The 24,162-nt window shown below is 46.8% G+C and overlaps 2 protein-coding genes across 6 annotated transcripts in view; both read left to right on the forward strand.

The window, feature by feature from the left end:
• The window catches only part of LOC138742756 (eukaryotic translation initiation factor 5A-1), a 29,492-nt gene extending 16,109 nt beyond the window's left edge, over positions 1 to 13,383 (forward strand). For 2 of the 3 annotated variants that reach the window (XM_069897603.1, XM_069897605.1), the window contains exons 4-5: positions 6,039 to 6,170; positions 7,410 to 10,089. In XM_069897603.1, the coding sequence (XP_069753704.1) occupies positions 6,039 to 6,170; positions 7,410 to 7,475 (198 nt within the window). In that variant the 3' untranslated portion in view covers positions 7,476 to 10,089. Of the gene's footprint in view, positions 1 to 6,038; positions 6,171 to 7,409; positions 10,090 to 12,241 lie in introns of those variants that run through there. The other variant, XM_069897604.1, reaches the window with a different exon arrangement.
• A 607-nt stretch (positions 13,384 to 13,990) lies between these two features.
• Positions 13,991 to 20,482, forward strand: LOC138742758 (ribosomal protein eL22-like 1). Of its 3 annotated transcripts, none has more exons than XM_069897606.1 (4): positions 13,991 to 14,077; positions 17,113 to 17,217; positions 18,909 to 19,030; positions 20,285 to 20,482. In XM_069897606.1, the coding sequence occupies exons 1-4, from the start codon at positions 14,069 to 14,071 to the stop codon at positions 20,424 to 20,426; spliced, it is 378 nt and encodes a 125-aa protein (XP_069753707.1). In that variant the 5' UTR covers positions 13,991 to 14,068; the 3' UTR covers positions 20,427 to 20,482. The 3 variants fall into 3 exon arrangements, with proteins under 3 accessions (XP_069753707.1, XP_069753708.1, XP_069753709.1); XM_069897607.1 differs by having other exon boundaries at positions 17,116 to 17,217; XM_069897608.1 differs by lacking the exon at positions 20,285 to 20,482 and adding an exon at positions 19,608 to 20,273.
• The last annotated feature ends 3,680 nt before the right edge of the window (positions 20,483 to 24,162 follow it).

Below are 24,162 nucleotides of genomic sequence, written 5' to 3' on the forward strand. Positions count from 1 at the left end.
ACAAGTTGTGACTACTACGATCACGGGTCAGCTACCGCATTTACACAGTGATCGGGGCTGAACTACATATGAAGAGACAATGAACAAGCTCCAAAATCAGTACCGGCCTAGGACAAACGAGGTCTACGCGAGACAACTGGCCACTCAAAAGCAACAACCTAGTGAACCCCCCGAAGAATAAGTTTTGGAGGAGGCTGCGTTTGCAGGGATGTTACTTCAGATGACTATGCAGACAAGTTCATCCAATCAGACTATATTTGAGAGCAGCTCCTGGAACAGGATGAACTGACCTTGTAGAGGGCTTTCAAGATATCCAAAACGTTGGATGTAGCCCTCCGTAACTCTGACTCATTTTTCTCCGTCAAGGCTATGGCCTCGTGGGGGAAGCGGCTGCCATCTTTGGAAGTGGGGTCCCAGGCCACCACCATGCAGGGGCACCATGACTTCACTTCAGCCACCTCTGCCACCAAGCACCCGAAGCAGCCAACAGAAGCACCACCCAGCCAAGGAAGCGGTATACTCAGGATGTGGAAAGAAGGGACATGATGCAAAAGTGAATCCAGACCTTCCTTACCGAGCAGCGCTGCGTATCACCAGTGGGGGCAGCTGCCATCTTGGCCAGCGTCATTTCCAGCATCACTTCTGCCCCCAAGCGACAGCACTTTCCGCGCACCTTGGAAGCTGCCATCTTATCAGTCTGGATCGTGGACGCCACCTTACTGGTCCAGATTGGACAGCCACTTGGACAATGACCTAATACTGGCATCGATCACACTCAACCAGGATAGCCCTCATCAGCTCACCCATTTGATGATGGACGTGGAGGTAAATAGTGGCTTAACGAACTGTCTGTTTCATAGTGGGAGCATAGAGTTTTATGCACCCTGATACTGTGCAGAACTATTCCCTCATGGTGATCCTGGTAAGTTGCAAGATCTATATGGCCTTCAAATCCCACTCGGCTGAGATCTGCAGCTACTGCATAGTGACACTGACCATACTTGGCACGAAATATAAAAACTTTAAGCTGCTTGTAATGTCAAAGCTCTGTGCACCCATGATTCTGGGGTTAGACTTTCAGTGCCATCTCAAGAGCATCAATATGGAGTTTGACGGGCCCCATCCTCCCCTCACGGTCTGCCATGACCTCCGGCTGTCCACCCTCCGGATATTTCCCCCACCCCTGTTCACCAATCTTACCGACAGCTGTAAGCCTGTCGCTACTAAGAGCAGGCGATACGGCGTGGGAGACAAGGCATTCATCAAGTCAGAGGTGAAACAACTTCTGGCTGAGGGGATCATTGATCCTAGTACAAGGCCCTGGAGAGCCCAGTTGTGGTGGTCAAAAAATGGGGAGAAACTCCACTTGGTGATTGACTACAGTCAAACTATCAACCGCTTCATGTAACTGGATGCGTACCCCCTTCCAGCATTGCCGACGTGGTGAATCAGATAGCCCAATACTGGGTATTCTCTACCATTGACCTAAAGTTGGCATACCACCAGCTCCCTATCTGCCCAGAGGACTGCCAGTACACTGCATTCGAGGTGGATGGCCACCTCTTCCACTGGGAAGTTCAACGAGCCTCCAGATGCCCTGTCCCAGGGACATGTGCTAGTGCGTAGTCTGACCAACTCCAAGCCCTCCACGATGACCTCTGCCTCCCTTGGGTCACCAGGCTTTTTCACTTTGTCAAAGCCCGAAACCTTCCCTACTTCATTGATGATGTCAGGACACTGAGTGCAAACCAAGCTTCTACCATCCCAACAAGTCACACCTATCAAAGGTACCAGCCCTTTGAAAGCCTGAGCATGGATTTCAAGGAGCCTCTGGCCTCCTCGAACTGAAGCATATACTCCTGGTTCCCATTTGCCATCCCCTGACCGGACATGACAATTGCCACAGACATAAAGGCGCTGCGCAACATCTTTACCCTATTCAGGTACCTGAGCTACATCCACAGCAACTGCGGGGGGGGGGGGGGGTGTCCTCCTACATGAGCTATGAGTTGCATCATTACCTGTTGGCATGGGGCATCGCCACTAGTAGAATGACCAGTTACAACCCCCGGGGAAATGGCCAGGTGGAAAGGGAGAATGCCACCATTTGGAAGGCAGTCCTCCGAATTCTGAAATCGCAAGGCCTGCCGGTTTCCCATTGGCAAGAGATCCTCCCCGAGGCGCTCCACAGGATTAGATCCCTTCTGCATACAGCCACCAACACCATACCACATGAACAAATGTTTTCCTTCCCCAGGAATTCTGTCGGGAGCCACACTGCCATCCTGGTTGACATCGCCAAGACCAGTCCTGCTCCGGGGACATGGGCAATGCCATAAGAGCAGTCCACTGGTCGAGAAGGTCCATTTCCATGGCAACCCCCAGTATGCCTATGTGGCGTACTCAGATGGGCACAAGGACACTTTCATGGTCCGGGACCTGGCCCGCACGGGAGTTCCCGAGACTGCAACTGCTCACCGAGTGAGCCCTACCATCACGATCAACCACTATATACCTGGGCTCTCTATCCCAACCCCCCCGCTCCAGCTGCTGCTAAACTGCGATCAACCACAACATACCCTGGTACTCTACTCTGACCACCCCCCCCACCTCAGTCACCAGATACATAACTGTCAACATGCATCACATTGCCCAGGAACTGGCAGCTCACCCACAGCTGGCACTACGATGGTCCCAGAGACAGAAAAGACCACCAGACTGGCTGAATTTGTAATGGACACTGAACCCACTACACCCCACTGGATTTTCTTTTAAAGAGGGGGTGAATGTGGTGATACTGCGGTAATGCTATTTGTTCCATTGTGAATGGCTGGCCCACCTCCATGCTGACTAACCTTGTGACTCCTCCACTGTGGAATTCCCTAATAAAGCCCCAAGTCTGTCCTCCAGTGTGAACCCTGGAATCTGAGTGTACGTTCAGCATTACTTTCGCCTGGCAGCTTCCAGTCTTTTGAAGTTTCTGATAATGTATCTTTGTTGGGTCTTAAATCAAAAGACATTAAACATCCATCTATAAACAGATCCAAAAAGTAGACAATTCCTATGCTTTTCCAAAAAGAAAAGGCTTGATCCATTATAGATGATGAGAAAAAAATGTGAAAAATAGTACTTGTTAAACTAAAAAAAAATTTAACTCAAAAAAAATTTGAAAAATTGAAACCAAATCCAAACTGTATGTTTAAATATTGGGTTAAAGGTATGTCTTCTAATCTTAGAAATTGTAAAAGGAAGAGCAGCTCCCAATAAGGAAGCTAATGAATGCCTCTGTACATAAAACTGGCTTTTTGATCTAAACAATTGTCTCTTGATAGGATATGTTAATAATAAATCCTATTGCGTTTAGAGTTCTACTCTTTCCTTATAGAGATCCATATTAGGTTTCCTCGAGTATTCTCTATAAATTTTTAAATTTTTTAAATTCAGTAATATGAACTGTTCTTTCATTCGTTTCTTTAACCCTGCTAAGTAAGAAATTACTTGTCCTCACAGATATGCTTTAAAGTTAGGCTCAACATTCCCTCAGTTGAATTTGTTTTTTAAAAAAATGAGGAGTTTGTTCCTTAATGAAGTCTACAAACTTCTCATCTTGAAGTTTTGAACAGCCACTGTTGAGCTCTGGAAATTACATCAGAAAATTTGAGAGTTTCAAGGGTGCATGATCAGAAGTATCAGTTGCATTATATACAGACTGTTGCCAAGGGAACCAGATGAGTATCAATAAAGAAATAATTAATCCTGGAATAACTGATAAACATGAGAAAAAAAGAGAAGTAATTGTCCTTGGGATGTAAAAATCCTTCATGTATCGACCAATCAGTCAAAAAAGAGTTAATAAAAGTAAATATATTAGGAAGTGTCTGATTAGAGGAAGACCTATAATAATTGGAGTCAGATGACAGTTATAATCTCCACCCATAATCAGAATATATTCATTTAGATTAGATAAAGAAGCAAACACTTTTTTTAAAAGAAAAAATCCGGGTCATCAACATTAGGAGTATATACCTCCTGCGCGACGGTAATATCGGCTCAGAACATTTTTAAAAACTTTTTGTTTAGTTGGGTGGTTTAACCCATTAACATTCAGAGAAACAAAGTTATAATTTTTAACATCCATTTGAACGTTCATTTAAAGATGTAAAAGTAAAGATTTCTGTGCATGCGTAGACCACATTCAGAAGAGAAACCCTCAAAAATGGCAAAGTTCAAAATATGGAACAGATTTATATTTGGAAATATACTTTTATATTTGTTAAATGTCCCTTCACCTGCAAACCAGTCCCCATCAACCTTTGAATTCCAATCTGATTCCATTGAAATTAGCCTCTCCACTTTTCCCCAATATCTTTTCTATGATATCTTGGAACTCCTGATGAGAAGGAATGTCTTCTTAGTGTAACCATTGGAATTCTGTATCCCACAGAGCTGTGGAAGCATATCATTGAATATATTCAAATCAGAGGTGGTCAGATTCTTGCTTTTAGGAATGATGTAGATTAATCCTCACAAAGATAAGCGTATACAGAGCCGTTGTCATACCCACACTCCTGTTCGGCTCCGAATCATGGGTCCTCTACCGGCACCACCTACGGCTCCTAGAACGCTTCCACCAGCGTTGTCTCCGCTCCATCCTCAACATCCATTGGAGCGCTTACATCCCTAACGTCGAAGTACTCGAGATGGCAGAGGTCGACAGCATCGAGTCCACGCTGCTGAAGATCCAGCTGCGCTGGATGGGTCACGTCTCCAGAATGGAGGACCATCGCCTTCCCAAGATCGTGTTATATGGCGAGCTCTCCACTGGCCACCGTGACAGAGGTGCACCAAAGAAAAGGTACAAGGACTGCCTAAAGAAATCTCTTGGTGCCTGCCACATTGACCACCGCCAGTGGGCTGATATCGCCTCAAACCGTGCATCTTGGCGCCTCACAGTTTGGCGGGCAGCAACCTCCTTTGAAGAAGACCGCAGAGCCCACCTCACTGACAAAAGGCAAAGGAGGAAAAACCCAACACCCAACCCCAACCAACCAATTTTCCCTTGCAACCGCTGCAATCATGTCTGCCTGTCCCGCATCGGACTTGTCAGCCACAAACGAGCCTGCAGCTGACGTGGACTTTTTACCCCCTCCATAAATCTTCGTCCGCGAAGCCAAGCCAAAGAAGAGATTAAGCATGATCTTGCTGTCCACTAGTCCAGATTCAGACCTGAATGGCCACCTTGTGGATTCCATACTTTGACTCCATTTTACTGCCTGAGTCGTACAACTTTTGATTCCTTTGGTCCAGAAATCTGTGCCTTGGCTTTAAATGTACTTAACAACCAATAGAGAATTTTATTGGTACAAGCTCTTGTTCCTTTATAGAGAGGTGAAAACATTTCTTTGTTCTGAGGGCAGTGAATGTTGTAATTTACTTCCTTGATGCTGTGAATGCTGAATATATTCAAGGTATAGACTGTTAGATATGTTACGGGAATCAATGTGCCCGGTGATGGTGCCGGAAGGTCATGTTGAAGATAGAATGGCGGAGCAATGAGAGAAACCGAGCGGCCTGCTCTTTACAACTCTTTTTGGTAGGAGTATGTAGGTCAACACAACATTGAGGGCCGAAGGGCCTGTTACTGTGCTGTAATGTTCAATGTCCTAAAGTTTTGAATGAACTTTCCATATAACGTGGTTTGGTGGGTAGTCGTGAGCTTAAGTTGGAATGAAATGGATATTATTTTTAATTTCCTTGGAGATTACATCAGGTCCACTGTCAATTTAATAATCTTCCATTTCTTCCAGCAATTGTATGCAAATTTAATGTGGCCAGCAACTTTTCTTGGGTACATACTCTATTTCCCTTGTATCAATGTCCTCGAGTATAATGTGTGTCAACTGCTTTATTGACAGTTGTCAATAGCTTGCTAAAGACTCCTGCAGCTCGTTATTAAATTTTGATGGAAGGTTTGTTTTAACCATATAACTAACCATTTTCGGAGCGGAAACAGGCTTGATTTAAAATTTTCTCCACAGTTGATTGGAATTACTGATGGCTACCTCTCTCTGATGATGGACAATGGTGAGGTTCGTGAGGATCTGAAACTGGCCGAAGGAGATTTGGGGAAGGAAATTCAACAGAAATATGACGCTGGAGAAGATCTAATGGTAGAGTGATCTGATTTTAAGAAATTGTCAATGTAATTATGTATGGGATTGCACGGGGAGAGCTGTCAGCTAAACGTTGTGTTGGGTCATTTAATCAGAATAATTGAACTCCTCTGGAAATGGTTACCTCATTTAATGAGAAACCACTTCTTCCTATTGAAGTTTGTTTTGTAAAATGTTTCTGTGGAGGGGACAGAATTTTGTGTCCTTGTTTCTGGTTTCTGTGATGAATTAAGCAGTGACGCCCTGCAGTGTGAAAGGTTGGTTGCAGGCGATTCTGAGAACGGAGTTTGGTGTTTATCGGCAGGTGATATGTTCCATGGATTACAGTAGTGATCTCATTGGATGCAGAAGTGAGTTTTCCCCAGCCTGGGCAGTCTAGAAGTGGGTCACAGTGTTACAATTTGCATTTAATTGGCCATTCAGGAGAGGGTTCAGAACAATTGGTTTTCAGACAAAGGGTAGTGAATCTCTGGCATCAGAGATTATGCAGGGGGTGGTGGAGACTCAGGCAATGAGAGCATTGTCAGATTAGATGTTTGAGGATTCATGTGAGGGAGTAGTGCTGAGGTAAAAGATTGGTGATGGTCTAATGGAATGATGGATCATTACCAACTGTTGGAACCTGCTTTAGTTCCCACCTATATGATGCGTATCATTAAGCTAAAAATGTGGTTTATGTCTTTCTCGCTGGCTGTTAAATAGCAAGGCCACAATGATCATTGGGTCCAGAGTTGGAGCAAGCACTTGGCTCTATTCTTCCTTGAATCTAATCCTGCCCAAACTTTATTAGTGCCCCCGTCTTATTGCAAGCTGTTGTCTTCTTCCTTCAGCCACCTGTACTCAACGAGTTTGCTGAAATCTCATTAGACCCCAGAGAAATGATAGACTTGTTCTGCCTGAAAGAGTAACCCAGTGGCGAGATGATCTGTAATGTGCAGTGCTTCCTGTTGCAGCCTGAACATGGAGACTGGTTCTGAAGAGGTTGCTGTTATATTCCTCTGTTTCTGATTGACTCCTCCTGTGTAATTTCACATGAGATGTCTGTTGTTGGCTTTAGGCTTTGACATTCTGCGACTGAACTTGTCAGCTAAGGGATTGCTAAGACTAAACAATTCTCTGCTGAGGGTACCGTCCATTTGAATGGCCAAACAAAGATGGGTGGTCTTGTAAGCTGAATGGGTGAAGGTGAGCTCCTTGCCTTGGTAGTCTTGCTGACTTGTCTTTCCTCCTCCCTAGATCACAGTTCAGTCCGCCATGGATGAAGAGGCTGCCGTCGCCATCAAGCCAATGGCCAGGCCGTAAGCAGGAATCGGGAAGCCAGTACTGACCACTCAGGCCAAAATCTTGGATCTAAATTGGATTAATCGTCGCCAAAGTTATGGCCTTCACCACATGACCTCATTTCCTTCAAATTATTTTCCAGAGGGTGCCAGAGGAACCTGACCTTTTTGCCCACTCAGCTCACCAGTTGACACTGTGGGTTGATTGGCATTGTACTAAATCACGGCTGTTGGTGCTCCCAAATAAAAGCTTGATGTAAAGTTTACCAGAGTTGGTCCTCTTTCTTAGTAGAGCTGGCCTGCAGAGCTGCTGCCCTGTGATTGTCTGCTCATCTGCCTTGCCTTGTAAAATAGGCCGAGCAGCCAAGAACAACCAAGCTGTATTACCTCACTTTTAAAGTTTTCTTTTCGGCTGCTCGCCTTGTAAATCTGCACAGTTATCCTGCTAGTACGTGTCCTGGATGTTTTCTGCAGGCAGTGTAAGAATGCTGATGTGCATCTGCACACCAAGGGTTGGGACTCGCTGCAGAATCTCACTACAGGCCTTTGTTATCGGTGGGAGAAAACAAATTGAATGAAAGAAGTGGTTGGTTATTTTAGTGTATTTATCATGGAATGATATTAAAATGAGTGAAGAATTTTCCTGGACTTTGTCATTGTGAGATGCATTTAATATTGGTTGTTATCTGATTCAGGGTGATTGTTACACCCTTCCGCAACCCCACTCCCCTCCTCTTGCTGTCAAGGATTTTATTAGACTTTGCAAAGGCAGAATTTGAAAAAATTGTTATGAGTTCCTTGAAGGTACAGAATGATCCGCCCGCCTTCCCTGAGGTGCCCGTCCCCTAAAAGCCCGCGTGAAAAAGCTTGCAGTGAATGTAATCTGAAAACCTCAAACTTTGCATTTTCCTTCATTGCAGTGTCCTTCATTCCTTCATTCCTGTATTACAGTGTCAGTCTGGTGTCTCAGGCCAGACTGCACAAGGATGACCAATTCATTTCCTCAAATTAGTGGACTAAATGTGGTTTTGCATGTATATAGGAAATAGTCAAGCATTAATTAGGGTGTCAAAGCTTGCTGTGAGAAGGCAGGAGAATGGTTTTGAGAAGAATAATGCACCAGCCATGATTTCAGTGGGCTAATTCTGATCCTATGTCTTGTGATGCATTACACCGCTTTGTTATTCCAGATTTATTTATTACCTGGTTAAACTAACCTGTTGCCTTAGTGGTATTTTGAAAAACATGGCTCCAGATTATTAGTCTTGGCCTGTCACATTTAATCTATTAGTTTGTCAGCAGATTTCTGAACAAACACAACTTGTGCAATTTGCTTGTGTTGCCTGTTTAGAAACCGGTATCTTTCCCTGTCCTGAAAGTGTATGCCAAGTGTCTGGGCAATTGGCATGTCACCTCCAACCCGCGACACTAGTACTCTGTTGTATATCTAATGTAGGAAAACTATTTACAATTGATAGTCTTGCTATCGTGTTCCAGAAACCTTTGGATGAAGTGTTACTACATTTTAATTGGCATTTGTGTTTGGCAGCAGTCAGGTGGCCTGCTATTGTTCTACTATAAGCCGCTGGAATGCAAGACCCATAACAGTTTCATGGAGTGCTTGAAATGCGAGGGATAGTTGGTTTCAATTAGGTTTTGGCTTGCTACATCAGTTGAGGCACTCTCCTTCCCCTTCCGAACCAGCTTGTAACTTAGCATGGCGTGAAAGCTTCCCTCGGGTGTGGTGGGAAGGAAGCAGGAACTTGATTCGTTTGCCCAGAGTGCTGGCTTGCTCTTTCAAGTCAGTGAACTGGTGTTGTTCTGACTTTGGCACACCTCCCATTTCATTTTATAGTCCGAGCATCACGTGATACAACACAGATTTCCATTCTGTTGTGTTGGCTCAAAATGTCACTCCAGTACCCTGTCCCGTGTGTATAGATCTCCAAGGGTTTATCCTTCTTCCAAATATTGACCAAACTCCCCTGTAAAAGTAATCAGTAAATAGCTGGGCTGCCCTTGAAGGAAGTACATTTGTGATCACAGCTTTGTTTATAATTGAAATGATGTTGGAATTGTCAGGAATACCCATATGAAGGAATAGACAGCAGGCTGTTTCACTGAGGAAGGGTAATTGGAGATACAATGCCATGCTGAACTCCAAATAAAAAAAGATCTGTATAATTACTGTAATCTGTGTCCAAAAGTCAGTGAAAATCTGGTTCTCAATTTGGCCATCTTGAGCTGGCTTAATACAGTCCATCTGATTGGTTTATAGTTAATTTATGTGGCACAAACCTTGCTGGATATTGTGATGTATACACCAACATATGGAGTTAATACAAATGTGAGAAATGGACATGTGTATAGAGAATTTTCCTGTATTGAGAGCAAAAGAATTCTGAAGTCCTGACAGTGACACAGTGTCGTCTTTTTGCAATCTGTATTACACCTTAAAAACTTAATTTGAGCAATAGATTAGAGGGGGTATCCCCCAGATGTTTTTTTCTTGTGGGAGAGGCTCAAAGAGAACTGTTTTCCAAAAAAATGAATGTGATGCCATTAATAGCAGATTGATGCAAATACTAATTTGAATTTTGCAAACTATGTAAACTATTAAACCTTTGGATAATTTACTGACATTAGTAAATTGTTTTTATTATTGCAATTGCATCTGCAACACCAAGTCAAACACCATCTAAATTCAAACCTGTAATCTGAGATGGGTTGACAGAACTGCTTCTTGTCTATCATGTCTCCAGGTCTAAAAGATTTAAATCAACATCCCTCTCTCTAAACTCCAGCTCACACAGGACTTGTGTCCAATCTATCCTCTTAAGACAGCTTGCCTGCTCCAAGATTTAAATATGAAAATGTTCTCTGAAATGCTTCCAGTGTATTTGTGAGGGTGAAATGCTCTGTATGCCAATGTGAATGGGATTGCATTTTTCTACATGTTCTTTCTCGTCCCCTTGGCTTGCCAATATCCCCTTGAAGCGTCTGCATCCTCCTCCATATTCACACTTCTGAATGGTTCCACATCAACAGCAAACTTGGAAATATGATGATGGCACATTAGGTGGGGCCCTGTTCGGTACTGCCAACCTGGGAGATACTTGTATGTTTCCATTCTGTCTATTAATCAATTGACACTATTTTTAGTACAGTGAAAAGGTAACATTGGAAGATCTCTAACATTCACAAGTAGATTCATATTGTGTGGAAACAGGCCCTTCTGGCCCATGCCAACCAAAATGTCTACCCTTGTTAGTTCCATCTGCCAGCATTTGACCCATATCCCAAAAATTCCTCATCCTATCCTTGTCTGTCTAATTTTTGCTTTAAATGTTGAAATAGTACCTGCCTCAACCACCACTACTTCTGGCAGCCCTCCCATGCACCCATCACCTGCTGTAAAAAGTTGTAAGGAGTACAATTTTCAGAGTATAGAGTTTCAATGGAAAGAAAGATCAATTAGCACCAAGCAAGGGCCACGTGATAGCACTGTTATGAGGTTTATTCAGGAGCCTGATGGTTGCTGGGAAGAAACTGTGGTTTCCTACTTGAATCTTCTCCCGGATGAGAAGAGGAAGACTACAGTTTCCAGGGTGTGATGGGTCCTTTCTCAGGCAGAGGGATATGTTAACTGTCCATGGAGGGAAGGGGAATTGGCATGATGTTCTGAGCTGCATTCAGCGCCCGATTGGGAACTGAGCTGCCCCTCTCCCAGACGGTGATGCACCTGAGCAAGTATTGCTTTCGATGTGCACTTTAGAAGTTGTTGAGGGACAAGGAGGATATGCTGAACCTACTTGGTCTCAGAAAGTAAAGGGTGATTCAATGTGCTTGGCCCTGGTCAGGTCATAGAATGACCACGTTAGCACCATTAATGTGGGCAAGAATGTGGACTCTGGCCCCTCTCCTGAAGTCTATAATAATCTTATTGACCTAATCTTAATTTGCAATCATTTACTTACAATTTCATGTGTTTTAATGTTGCTGATTAACCTCTCATGGCACCTTGTAGTCAGAGACGGCACAGAACAGCCCAACTCATCCATGCTGACCAAGTTGAAATACTAGGGCAGTCCCATTTGCCTGCATTGGGCCCTTATCTTCCTGGACCCTTATCCATGAATCTGTTCAAATGTCTTTTGAATGCCTACAGCTTCCTCTGCCAATTCTTTTCCAGTTACAGACCATCCTCTGAGTGAAAACACTGCCCCTCGGATCCCTCTTAAATCCCTCCCCTCTCATTTTGCTTCTTTCACCTATTAGGGCACTGGGAAATGTGCATGGCAACTCTGCTTTATGGCAGTGAAAAGTTAAATTATATCATGTATCATTTTTAATGTATGACATGACAATAAAAAGAACCTTCAAACTTATGCCCTCAAATGTTAGAATCATCTACTCTGGGGGAAAAAGACTGAGTATTTATACATGCCCCTTCATGATTTTATGAACCTCTATAAGGTCAACTCTCAGTCTCCTTCGCTCCGGGCAATAAAGACCCAACCTCCCCTGATCACACACCTCGAGTCTCGGCAACATCCTGGTGAATCTGCACAATTTATTGATGTAGATGAGGGTCCAATCTATATGCAAGTGTGGTCTCACCAATATTTTGTACTTAATGGCCTGCCCAATGAAGGCAAAAGCTGCCTAAAATTTTATGCTCAAATGTTTGCCCCATTCTATGTGTCTTCTCCTCTTAAAGGACTCAAGTAGATTAGTCATAAGTGATTTCCCTTTCATTTGACTTGGCTCAATTTTTTTGTTTCCTAGGTGTTAAATTATAGTCCAGCACCACTTCAGCATGAGGCCAACAGATTTTGAGTTACGCTTGTGTCTGGCAGGAGGAGAGGTGGATTCCATTCTTTCCCTCCATTTGCAGGAGCTATTCCAGAATGCACAGAACTTGATCTATATTTAAAAAAGCAGAGTTCTCTGCTGTGCCTGCTTTATCACAACATAATATTGTCAGGAATATGCAGTCTGCACTCAGTGCTAGAAGCCTCAACCTGTCTGTGTTAAGTGTCCTGCTTTTCTCTATTTGCAGCATATGTAAATGATGCCATACTCCCAACAGTTATTGAGGTGATGGGGTAAGATTGTGCACTCCCAGTGCTCTGTGCCACTCTGAAACATTTGAAATGGTCGGAGAAGATTGGAGATGTTGAGAGTTTTAGATGTATTGTCAAGAGTACATTCACGAGATCACATACAATCCTGAGATTCCTTTTCCCTGTGGGCCAGACAGAAGGACCACTAATTGGTAGTGCAAAAAATAAACGACACAATGTAAACAAAGAACTGTAGACATCATAAATGTAAACAAACTGCAATACAAAAAGAACAAAAAGAAAATCAAGTCCACAAGTCAGAGCCCTTAACTGAGTCCCTGATTGAGTTTGTCATTGAGAAGTCTGATGGTGGAGGGGTAGAAGCTGTTCCTAAACCTGGGGGTCCGAGTCTTGTGGCACCTGGACCTCTTTCCTGACGGTGTTCACGGTCATAGTGCGGTTTTGCCTGTGATCCATTAGGGTGGACTTGACTATTGGCTCATTTCAAACACTTAGTGACTCCCTGAACTGAACTCCCCAGCTTACTGCACTTTGAAAGCCCACTGTGTGCTCTCTGCTTCTTGGTCCTGACTATGAACACTGGTCTATGCCAGGTTGCTAGCTGTGGACATCGTTGATAAGCTGTGCACTACACTTAGACTGTGTGGGAATACTTAGCATTGAGCTACACCCCATCCCTTGTTGGGATGGGAATCGGGAGTGCGTGCTGAAGTCCCTGTCTTGTAACCATATTACTTGACATTGAGCCTAACCTTGTCGTCAGGGGCCAGGGATCGGGAATATGCCCCTGTCGAGAGTGACGAAGAGAGAGGAGGCGTGCACTGGCACTGGGAGATCGTTGTATCGGACGTGAATAATATTGTGTTGTTTTGCGTCTTCCCCATTGTGATGTCCCTGTGTGGACAATAAAGATTCCTCCTCTTTGCTCAGCCTGTGTCTGGATTTGCTTCTCTGTGAATCCACCAAACCTGACTTCAATCTCTCACAATATCCACCTATTACCTCCTGCTGCGAGACCGTGCTCCTTCCCCTACCCCTCCCACCCCACTACTTTGTTTGGGCGCCAGCCCACATTTTGCTCACACCTCAATGAAGGGGCTCAAGCCCGAAGCGTCAGTTCTGGATCTTTATCATAAAGGTCCCTGTTTGACCTGCTGAGTTTCTCCAGGATCCTGCTTTTACTTTTAGATAATAAATGGTTGACAGTGCAAAACAAAAGATGTCTTTGGAATAGTGCAATCCTTTGGTGGAGCTGGTGCTGGAGCTGGAGCTGTTGAGTCAGTGAGGGTGTGGAGGGAGTGATCAGGGCTGAGTGAGTGAAGGCGAACTGCCTGTCATGTTCCAGCCACAAACCATGGGGCGAAGCCAACACGTGGCAGCCGCTGCCCCCATCACGTGACGCGGGACAACCCTTTCCCTGGCTTGAATCAAGAGAGGCGAAGAGCGTTCTGACGTCAGCACGCACGGGCGGGTATATAAAGCAGCAGCGGGCGCCACTGGCTCCTTTCGGGCGTCGGGACGGTGAAGGATGGCGCCGGTAGGTGGTGGGGACCGGGGCTCGCTGGTCGCGTGCGGCTCCGTCAATAAGGCGGGGACCTTCGGCCCGACACCGCCGTTCTAGCCCGGTCTCCCCTCCCCCTCCGGTCCCAGGCCCCACCAGCCCGGCCTCTTCCCCCCCCCCCCCTAGTCCCCAGGCCCAACCAGCCTCTCTCCCCCCCCCCCCCCGGTCCCAGGCCCCACCAGCCCGGCCTCTTCCCCCCCCCCCGGTCCCAGGCCCCACCAGCCCGGCCTCTTCCCCCCCCCCCGGTCCCAGGCCCCACCAGCCCGGCCTCTTCCCCCCCCCCCCCCGGTCCCAGGCCCAACCAGCCTCTCTCCCCCCCCCCCCCCCCGGTCCCAGGCCCCACCAGCCCGGCCTCTTCCCCCCCCCCCGGTCCCAGGCCCCACCAGCCCGGCCTCTTCCCCCCCCCCCGGTCCCAGGCCCCACCAGCCCGGCCTCTTCCCCCCCCCCCCGGTCCCAGGCCCCACCAGCCCGGCCTCTTCCCCCCTCCCCCCCCCCCCCGGTCCCAGGCCCCACCAGCCTCTCTCCCCCCCCCGGTCCCAGGCCCCACCAGCCCGGCCTCTTCCCCCCCCCCCCCCCCGGTCCCAGGCCCCACCAGCCTCTCTCCCTTCCCCCCCCCCTTGTCCTATTTCCCTCAGTCTTCCCTCCTCCTGCTCTCCCCAGTTAACTCTACCATTCAGGAATGTAAGGCCCTCTCTTCCTCCAGGGTCTCTCTAGGTGCGGGTAGAGACTGTGTGTAATAGTCACCTCAACCATGCTCTTTTGCCTTCATGTTGTGCTCTGTCTGCCTCTTATTTCCATGTCATGCCACATCACTAATTCATCAGGTGTTTGTGGAGGTTTGGTGGCAAATTTCTACAGGTGGAAAGTGCTGACTGGCTGCATCACAGTCTGGAATGGGGGCACCAATGCCCTCGAGCACAAAGCTCTGCAAAATCATGAATAAAATCCTCCCCACTATCAAGAACACCCACAGTTTGTCATTTAACACCATCATCCCCGCAAAACTGATCAGCAAACTTAACACCCCATTATGAAATTGAATCACGGATTTCCTCACTTACAGACCACGATCAGTCAGGGTTTCTGTTGACAGATGAAACCTCCGCAAACCTCACATTCTTTGATTGCCCTCTACATTGTCGCCAAAGAATTGTGTCCCACCTTGTTCATCAAGGCTTAACACTGATCTCTGTGGAACACCAATGGTCATGGGTCTCCAGGCAGAAGATTCAACATCCCACTGTAATTGGATCATGGATTTTCTTACAAGGATACCTTGCACCTCTATCCAGGGTCTTCTGAGGGCAAGCTAATTCCAAATTCAGCCCACTATGGGTCCCATGCATCTTGATCTTTACATTGGCCTACAATGAGGGGTATTGTCAAATGCCTTGCACTGTAAATTCCATGCAGACCAGCTATTTTCAACCTTTTTGGTTATGGCTTCCTTGGGACCCTGCTCAAAGTTTATAGGCCCCCTTCCCTGTGCTGCAGTCAAGTTTAAAGACAGAAATGCATCCACAGCCCTTCAGCATTTCTTCTGTGTTTTTAGTACAATCACATCTGCAGACTTTTGTGTTTCACAGTAAACAAGTCTGGGGTTGGTTTCTTTTGTTATTCTCCCCTACCAACTATATAAAAATATGGTGTCTCACCCCTCCCAAATGTACTGTGGTTTCCAGGGGGGAACTACCTCAACTACACTTCTTCACACCCTTTGCCCTGCAAGGATTCTGCTCTCAATTCTTCCATCGTATCTGTTCCGAGGATGAGGTCTCCCAGTCCAGATCATTCAAAATGTCCTCCTTCCAAAAATGTGGCTTCTCCATCAACTCAGTCTCATCTGCTGTGGCCTCCTCTGCCCCCAGACAAAAGTATAGAATCCCCCTCAACTTCATCTACCGCCCCACCAGCCTCCACATCTAACACATTATTCTCCCTAATTTCCGTCACCTACAACATGATCCCATCACCAGGCACAACTTCCCCATCTCCTCCCCACTCTGCCTTCCGCTTGGACTGCTCACTCATCCCTTCCTATCAATTGCCCCCCACCCCCGGCACCTTCCCCTGCAGCTACAGGAAGTTCCACCTGTGCACCATTCAAGGTTCCAAACAGTTCTTCCAAGTAAAGCAAAAGCTCACTTGAGTATCCAAAGGATTTATCTGCTGCATCCAGTGCTCCCATTGTAGCTGTCTTTGCAGTGGACAGACTGAATGCAGACTGGGAGATCGCTTTGCTGAACACCTTCGGTCTGTGCACATCAGGGACAGGGATCTACCACTGGCCCAGTAATTCACTTCTGTGCCCCACTCCAGTGCTGACATGTCTGCCCATGGCCACATCTACTGTCAAACCAAGACCCCGTAAATTGGAGGAGCAACACCCTGTTTTCCATCTGGGCGCTCTCCATTAACATCGACTTCTCCAGTTTCTGCTAGCCTACTTCCCGTTCTCCCTCCCTTCTCTTTCCCTCTGTTTTCTTTCCCCCAGATCTCCACCCTCTTCCCTCCACAGAACCATCACCCCTCCCTTTGCTTGCTGCTCTGCCCTCCCTTATTTATCTACCTATTACTTCCTGTATGTGGGACTGTGCCTCCCCCCCCCCACCATTCTGTTCGGACGCTTGCCTACATTTTGCTCATCCCATGATAAAGGGTTCAAGCCTGAAATGTTGGTTCTGTATCTTTATATCTGCTTCATAAAGTCCACTGTGTGACCTGCTGAGTTTCTCCAGCATTGTGTTTTTACCTCCACCACGGTGTCTGCAGACGTTTGTGTTTTACTTCCTCATGATAAGGCTCCTCTTCACCTCCTATTGGGTAATGACCTTCATCAACTTGTCCTGTCTTTGTTGCTTTCCTGTCGATCCCTGAATGAACATTTCCTTCCTACACCTCAAATTTGGAAATGTACACTTGTCATGTGGATGGGACGGATCAGATAGAGATGTAAATTTGTTGAGTTTATTGCTCAGCTGAGGTTTTGATTCGAATTTACTCTCCTTCAGCAGACAACAAAGTCTACACTCCATGGGGGAAAGAAACCAGTTTGGCGATTCATACTGAACATCTCCAACCCAGTGGAGGATGGCATCCTTGACTCTGCCAACTTTGTAAGAACTTCAATTGTTAATTTTTCATTTTCTGCTGCTTCTCAAAAGGGTGCGGGGTCCGTGGGCCTTCTCTTCTCAGGTGGCCTTCCTTGAGTGGCTCTGGGATGTGGAGAACATGTTGATTGTGTTAAGGAGTGAGGATAAACACAGGAACCTTGGGGTACAAATCCATACATCCCTCAAGGTCGCTGCACAGCTTGATAGTGTAGTTAAGAAGGCCTATAGGATGCTGGGATTCATTAATAGGGGGATTGAGTTCAGGAGTAGAGATGTTATGTTACTTCTTCTTCTTTGGCTTGGCTTCGCGGACGAAGATTTATGGAGGGGGTAAAAAGTCCACGTCAGCTGCAGGCTCGTTTGTGGCTGACAAGTCCGATGCGGGACAGGCAGACACGATTGCAGCGGTTGCAAGGGAAAATTGGTTGGTTGGGGTTGGGTGTTGGGTTTTTCCTCCTTTGCCTTTTGTCAGTGAGGTGGGCTCTGCGGTCTTCTTCAAAGGAGGTTGCTGCCCGCCAAACTGTGAGGCGCCAAGATGCACGGTTTGAGGCGTTATCAGCCCACTGGCGGTGGTCAATGTGGCAGGCACCAAGAGATTTCTTTAGGCAGAAAAGAAAAAGAAAAAAAAGATGTTACTTACAACTCTACAAATCTCTGGTGAGACCACACTTGTGTTCAGTTCTGGTCACCTCATTTCAAGAAGGATGTGGAAGCAGGGTTTATATTTTTTAAAGGAATATATAGTTTGACACAATATCGAGGACCAAATGACCTGTACTATGCTTTAGTGTTTTATGTTCTACCACTGGCCTTGCCCTAGGGCCACCCTGTCCAAATGACGGGCAGAATCGGTCGGTCTCTGAGCGAGTGAGGCGATCCAGCACGCAAGACATTTACGGCATTTGGACAGAATAGGAAAGTGTTAGATATGTGTATGTCAAGCGTTGGCGAATATGACTAGCTCAGGAAGGCACCTTGGGTGGCATGGACATTGGGCTGAAGGGCCTGTTTCCATTCAGGATAAAAGCCCTTCCAACCATCTATATTAACCCCATTTTATTCTCCCCACATTATACCCCTCACCCAGTTACTTCGAGAAGGTGCAGACAGATGGGATTTAAATTGGCATTTGACCAGCTCAGGAAGGCACCTTGGGTGGCATGGACATTGGGCTGAAGGGCCTGTTTCCATTCAGGATAAAAGCCCTTCCAACCATCTATATTAACCCCATTTTATTCTCCCCACATTATACCCCTCACCCAGTTACTTCGAGAAGGTGCAGACAGATGGGATTTAAATTGGCATTGTGGTGGGTACAGACATGGTGGGCCAAAGGGTCTGTTCCTGTGCTGTACAGTTCTCTGAACAACTCATCATTAAAATTCAAACCCTCCTCACTTAGGAAAGCTACACCAAACCAGTGGATCTCTTCCAGAGTCGTGATTCTCTGCACTACATATCTGAGTAGCCCAGGTGGGAGTTGCAGTTTGAGTCAGTGGGTGGGGGCTGCATTTCACTCAGTCCTTACCCAGTGTCATGTGATGAATCCTGAAGCACACGATTGGCAGCAGTATCTTTGGGTTTCAGTTAGTCTTGTGGCCCTGCTAACTGCCTGTTCTGACTAGGGTTCTCGTCCCTAGTTCGTGCCTAGGGTTCTCCTTCCCTAGTGTCCCACCCGTTTATTGTACTGACAGGAGCAGTTCCTGCGGGAGAAGGTGAAGGTAAGAGGAAAGGCCGGTAACCTGGGTGGCATTGTGCAGATCGAGCGTTTGCAGAACAAGATCATCATCACTTCGGCCAAGCAGTTCTCCAAGAGGTGAGTACGCGTCACAGTCTGCATCTCCCTTGTCCTCTCCCTTTTTCCCTTCTCTCCCCCCCTCTCCTCCTCCCCATCCCCCCTTTCCCTGCTTCTTCCCCCCCCCCCCCCTCACCATCTCCAGAGCGCAGTCTTTGCCCGGTCTCTCCGTGTATTGATGTTGTAGTACCCCAGTTCAGGGAGAGGGTCATGCTTGCATTTGGCTGCAGCTCCATGGGATGGCAAGGCTGTAGTGGGTTGTAGCACCCTGAGTTAAACAAGGAACTTCATTGGAGGGAGCAGAGTTAGTACTGGTTCCACGTTCCTTTTATTGTCGTGTAACAATGCATTAAAAATGTAACACTTTAACTTATGCCTGCTGTAAGGCAAAGTGGCTGTGAGCATTGCCCGGTGCCCCTAACAATAGGTGAAAGGCCCTCAGTGACATTGAGTATCTGAGGATTTGCCTCCAGCCCTCCTGCAGCTTCTGCCTGTCCTGTCTCAAAAAGATTTCCAATTCTCCCTTGTCCCCAAATAATGCACGGTCTCCAGTTTCCATTTGAAAGTCCTTGTTGAATTGCTCCCTCATGTGTCCCAGGTCAGACTCCTGTTCAATCCATCGACAACAAAAGCTCCAGATCAAAAACCAATCCAACATGTGCAGATGTCACAAGAGTGTGTGAGGACCCTGCGGAGGCTGTACAATCTGCCCGTGTGTTAACCCCCACTGGGGAACTATTAGTGGAGTTTGGGCATCGGGACTCTGATGTTTATGCACAGCAGGTCAGTTGGCTTATCATCTGCAAGGCTGTCTGTCCAGCCTCATCCCTCTCTCGGTTTGTATCCTCGCACACTGCTCAAATGTTCGCAGCAGGCTCACTTCCACATTGACCATCAAGCACCAATTTGAGATGCGGTTGTTCCTTCCAGGCGCACTTGCTATTCCTTGGCAGTAAGAATTTCCTCAACTCCTGCTCCCACTGATACATCCAGTGGCGTACTCTCATTCCAGTGTTACCCTCAGTAGATCCACAGCAGCAATGTGAGGTCTAATCTCTTCTAGTCATGCAGTTAGGAATTAAATATCAGTCAAAGGATATTAGGGAACAAACTCATGGTAGGGAGGGTTCTTTCACATCCATTTAAGAGGGCAGATGTGTGTCTGCAGTCTGCATATCCTCCCTTAGTGTCAGCATGGAGGTTGGGAGCAGCTCTCTCAACCTCAGATGAGACACTTTCAATCTTGGCCCTCTCTCTTTCTCTATTGTGCCTCAGATACCTGAAATACCTGACTAAAAAGTACCTGAAGAAGAACAACTTGCGTGACTGGCTGCGAGTAGTTGCCTCCGACAAGGAGAGCTATGAGCTGCGCTATTTCCAAATCAGCCAGGAGGACCAGTCTGATGTGGAGGATTGACGGGCTGATGGACAATGGACTATTTTGTATTTTATTAATAAAACACCAGACACAAAGGTCACTTTGCAGAAAACATTCTTTCATCTACCCGTTGTTTATTTGACACAAAGTACTTCATACAGTGAGAAGGGTTTTTCTGAGAGCAGTCTAACAGGTTATCTCTAACATTCCTACAGCTGTGTTAAAAAGCACTAACACTACCTTTCTTGTAATCCTATAATTAGCACCAAACAAGGGCAACGTGAGAGCATGGATGTAGGGTGGCTTGGTTGCCATAACGGTTAGCGCAGCGTCTTTACAGCACCAGCGATCGGGACCGGGGTTTGAATCCTGCACTGTCTAAGGAATTTGTACATTCTCCTCGTGTTTGTGTGGATTTTCCCCAGGGGCTCCAGTTTCCTCCAATCATTCAAAAATGTACTGGGGGTGTAGGTCAATCGGGTGTAATTGAGCAACAAGGACTCGTGGGCCAAAATGGCCTTTACTTTGCTGTATGTTGAAATTTTAAAGTTTAAATTCAGGAGCCTGATGGCTGTGGGGATTAAACTATTTTTAATCCTGCTGGTGCACGCTTTCACTCTGATGGGAGTGTCCGGGCATGATGTTGGCAGGATCCAGCTGAGGACTTTGGGAAGGGTGCAGGGGTACAGTGCCGCACCAAACTCACAGCACAGGAAGATCCAGCCTTCCCTTCCCTCCTGTCCCGTCTCAAAAAGATTTCCGATTCTCCCTTGTCCACGAATTCTGCACTTTCTCCAATTTCCATTTGACAGCCCTCATTACCAACAGCGTGTGTCCCAGGTCAGACCCAACAGGGTGTGTGCCTGAACTTGATTATATTCAAAACACACTTCTGCAGAAGTGTAAAAAGTTGACATTAATGTGAACCTACTGAAAAACTGCTGGAGGAACTTAGCAGGTTGAGCAGCGTCAGTGGGAGTAAAGGTTATTGATGACCTGTCTCCTACCCCATCCTGCGTCACATCTTCCACCACCTGGCCCTTCTATTTATTGCCCTCTGGCACCTGCCAATTGACTGCCTTGACCTCCCTATCTCTCCATCATTCTTCATCCTTCCCTGGTTCCTAATTCTCCCGAAAGTGTAAAGTCCCTTTCAGGGATTCCTTGTCTTTCACTGTTTTAGAATGACGTGGATTTTTTTTCACAAAAGTTTTTTCAAAACAACAAGGCAAGTCACATACCATGCACGAACTACATCTAAAACCACCGTTAACATCATTGAAAGTTAGTGAGAAATGGTAAATCACCACTGCCTCTGCCACACACTTCACATTTTCAAATTAAAATCCCCTTCTCGCTGTCCAAGACACACTCAATCCTCTGGGGGCCTGCCTGTTGTCCTTTCATACACTGCATGCTCCCGCTCCAATACCACATGGGCTCAGGCGTAATCCCAAAAGACAGGCAGGCAGGTGACACACCCCACACCCTCAACCGCCCACTTCCTCAATAGCCAGCTTGGCCAGGCCCAGAGACAACCCTAGATGGAGATCCTCCCAAAGCCTGACCCCCCCCCCCCCACACCCACTGCAGCAGGGGAAGAAGGGCTGAAACCTCGCACACTCCACAAGGATGTCTCCTCCCGGCCACGAAAATGATAATGGCCAAGGTGTCAGTGAATCGACTCAGGAAGTGGTTACATGGCACCCCAGGTCTCGTGTTCTCCATAGTATCCCCTATCTGTTATGTCCTCACCCAGTCAGTCAAGATGTCCACATCCCTGGAAGCCTTGTCGTTCCCTTCTCCCTCCATTGGCAGCAGCAAAACATATTTGGGTCTTGGCCAAATTGTTGAATGGGATACAAATCTGGGAAGAGTGAGTGTTCAGGAGTGTGGAGGTAAAATGGTAGATGTTACTGGAGTCCTCCAGCAAACCACTAGGTACCATGTTCCCCATCTCCAGCAATACCCAGATGCAGACAAATCCTCAGGAGAGTCAGTGCAGATGAATTTCTCGCCAGCCCGATGCCTGGACCTCTGGCTGCCTTCCCCAGGTCCAGGAAGATCAGGCAGTCAGTGCAGATGAGCCCCTCACTGGCCCGATGCCTGGACCTCTGGCTGCCTTCCCCAGGCCCAGGAGAGTAGGCCAGTTGGTGCAGATGAGCCCCTTGCTAGCACAGGGGGGAGTGGTTGTGTTTGGACGTGACCAAGGAAAATGAAGAGTGCGCCTCTTGAACAGCACAGAGAACATTTCTGAATGATGACATGTAGGATTGGCTCCAGAAGTGAGTTTCAGAGCCTGGGTCTGCCAAGCAAGGGTTGGCCGCACACTCAGGAGCCCACTCGACACCCATGGTGATGGGACGGCCCAAGAGGAGTTTACCTTCTTCCTCCTCCACCTTGATTGACCACACTCCAGCCTTGAGCACCTCCCTTGGCTGTCTGATGGTAACCATGTTCCAGACCCGAAGAAGTTCTGGTAAAAGGAGAGCACCTCCCTCAGTCCCTACCCTGTACCTACCCAAAGTGTATCTGCAGCATATGCAGTGCTGGAGAGAAATGAAAGTCATTCTTCATCTTTCCATTTTCTCTTTGACAATAGTTCAGTGATGGATATGGGCAGAGAAAGGGCAGATAGAGTTTAATCTGTGAGGTATTGCACGTTGGGAGGTCAAATATAAGGAATGTATATGTTTCAAGGCAAGGCTTGGAACTGTATGAATGTGCAAAGGGATCTGGAGGTCCATAGCTCATGGAATGGAATGCTTGGCTTTACTGGGTGGGACATGAGCATTAAAGAAAAGGCTTTTGCTGCAATGATATAAAACTTTGGTGAGGCCACACTTGGAATACTGTGTTCAGTTCTGGTTGCCCCATTACAGGAAGGAGGTGGAGGCTTTGGAAAGGATCCAGAAGAGGTTCACCAGGTTGCTTGGATTAGAGGATGTAAGTTATGGGGAGAGGTCAGACAAACCTGGGTTTTCTCTGGAGCGTCGGATGCTGAGGGGAGACCTGATAGAAGCTTATAAAATGAGAGGCATTGATAGGGTGGACAGTCAGAACCTTTTCTTCCAGGTTAAAGGTGTTACACGTGGATGTTAGGGACTTCATAGAGTTGTATAAGGTTATGAGAAGCATGGAGTGGATAACCTTTTCCCCAGGGAGAACATTTAAAGTTTGTGGAGGAAAGTTTAAGGGAGATGTCAGAGGTCATTTTCTTTTACACAGAGAGTGGTGGGGGCCTGGAATGCATTGCTAGGGGTGGTGGTGGAAGCTGGTGCAATAGGGACATTTAAAAGAATCAGGTTTCAGAAAAATTGTGGGTTATGTGGTGTGAGGTAGGAAATCACTAGATTGCTGAGGAATACGTTTATGTAGGTCAACAGCATTGTGGGCTGAATGCCCAGTAATGTTCTTTAAGGTGAGGTGGAGGGAGATGTGTGGGGCAAATATGTCAGGCTTGGTGGGTGCCTGGAACGGGCTGTCAGGACCAGTGGTGGAAGCAGGTACAATGGCAATGCTTAAGAGGCTTGTAGATAGACCCATGAATATGAAGGGATACCTATCAATGCAAGCACTAGTGTTTTGGTTTGATTTGGGTAGACAGAAGGGCCTGATCCAGCACTGCTGGACGTGCGGACCCACAGGGAGCAGAGACACAGAGCTCACGTGGGGTCCAACTGTCCGACTGCCACCAGCTCCATGCAGGCTTTGAATGGCCCGTTAAAGAAGACGATGGTGCTTTAATTTAAAATCTCGAGACTGTGGGGTCTGC

This window comes from Narcine bancroftii, chromosome 9 (genome assembly GCF_036971445.1).
Source record: "Narcine bancroftii isolate sNarBan1 chromosome 9, sNarBan1.hap1, whole genome shotgun sequence".
Lineage (NCBI taxonomy): Eukaryota > Metazoa > Chordata > Chondrichthyes > Torpediniformes > Narcinidae > Narcine > Narcine bancroftii.

Coding starts and splice junctions, on each gene's coding strand:
- LOC138742758 (XM_069897606.1), top strand. Junction 17,218..18,908: donor TCCTTGACTCTGCCAACTTT/GTAAGAACTTCA, acceptor TTGTACTGACAG/GAGCAGTTCCTGCGGGAGAA. Junction 19,031..20,284: donor GCCAAGCAGTTCTCCAAGAG/GTGAGTACGCGT, acceptor ATTGTGCCTCAG/ATACCTGAAATACCTGACTA.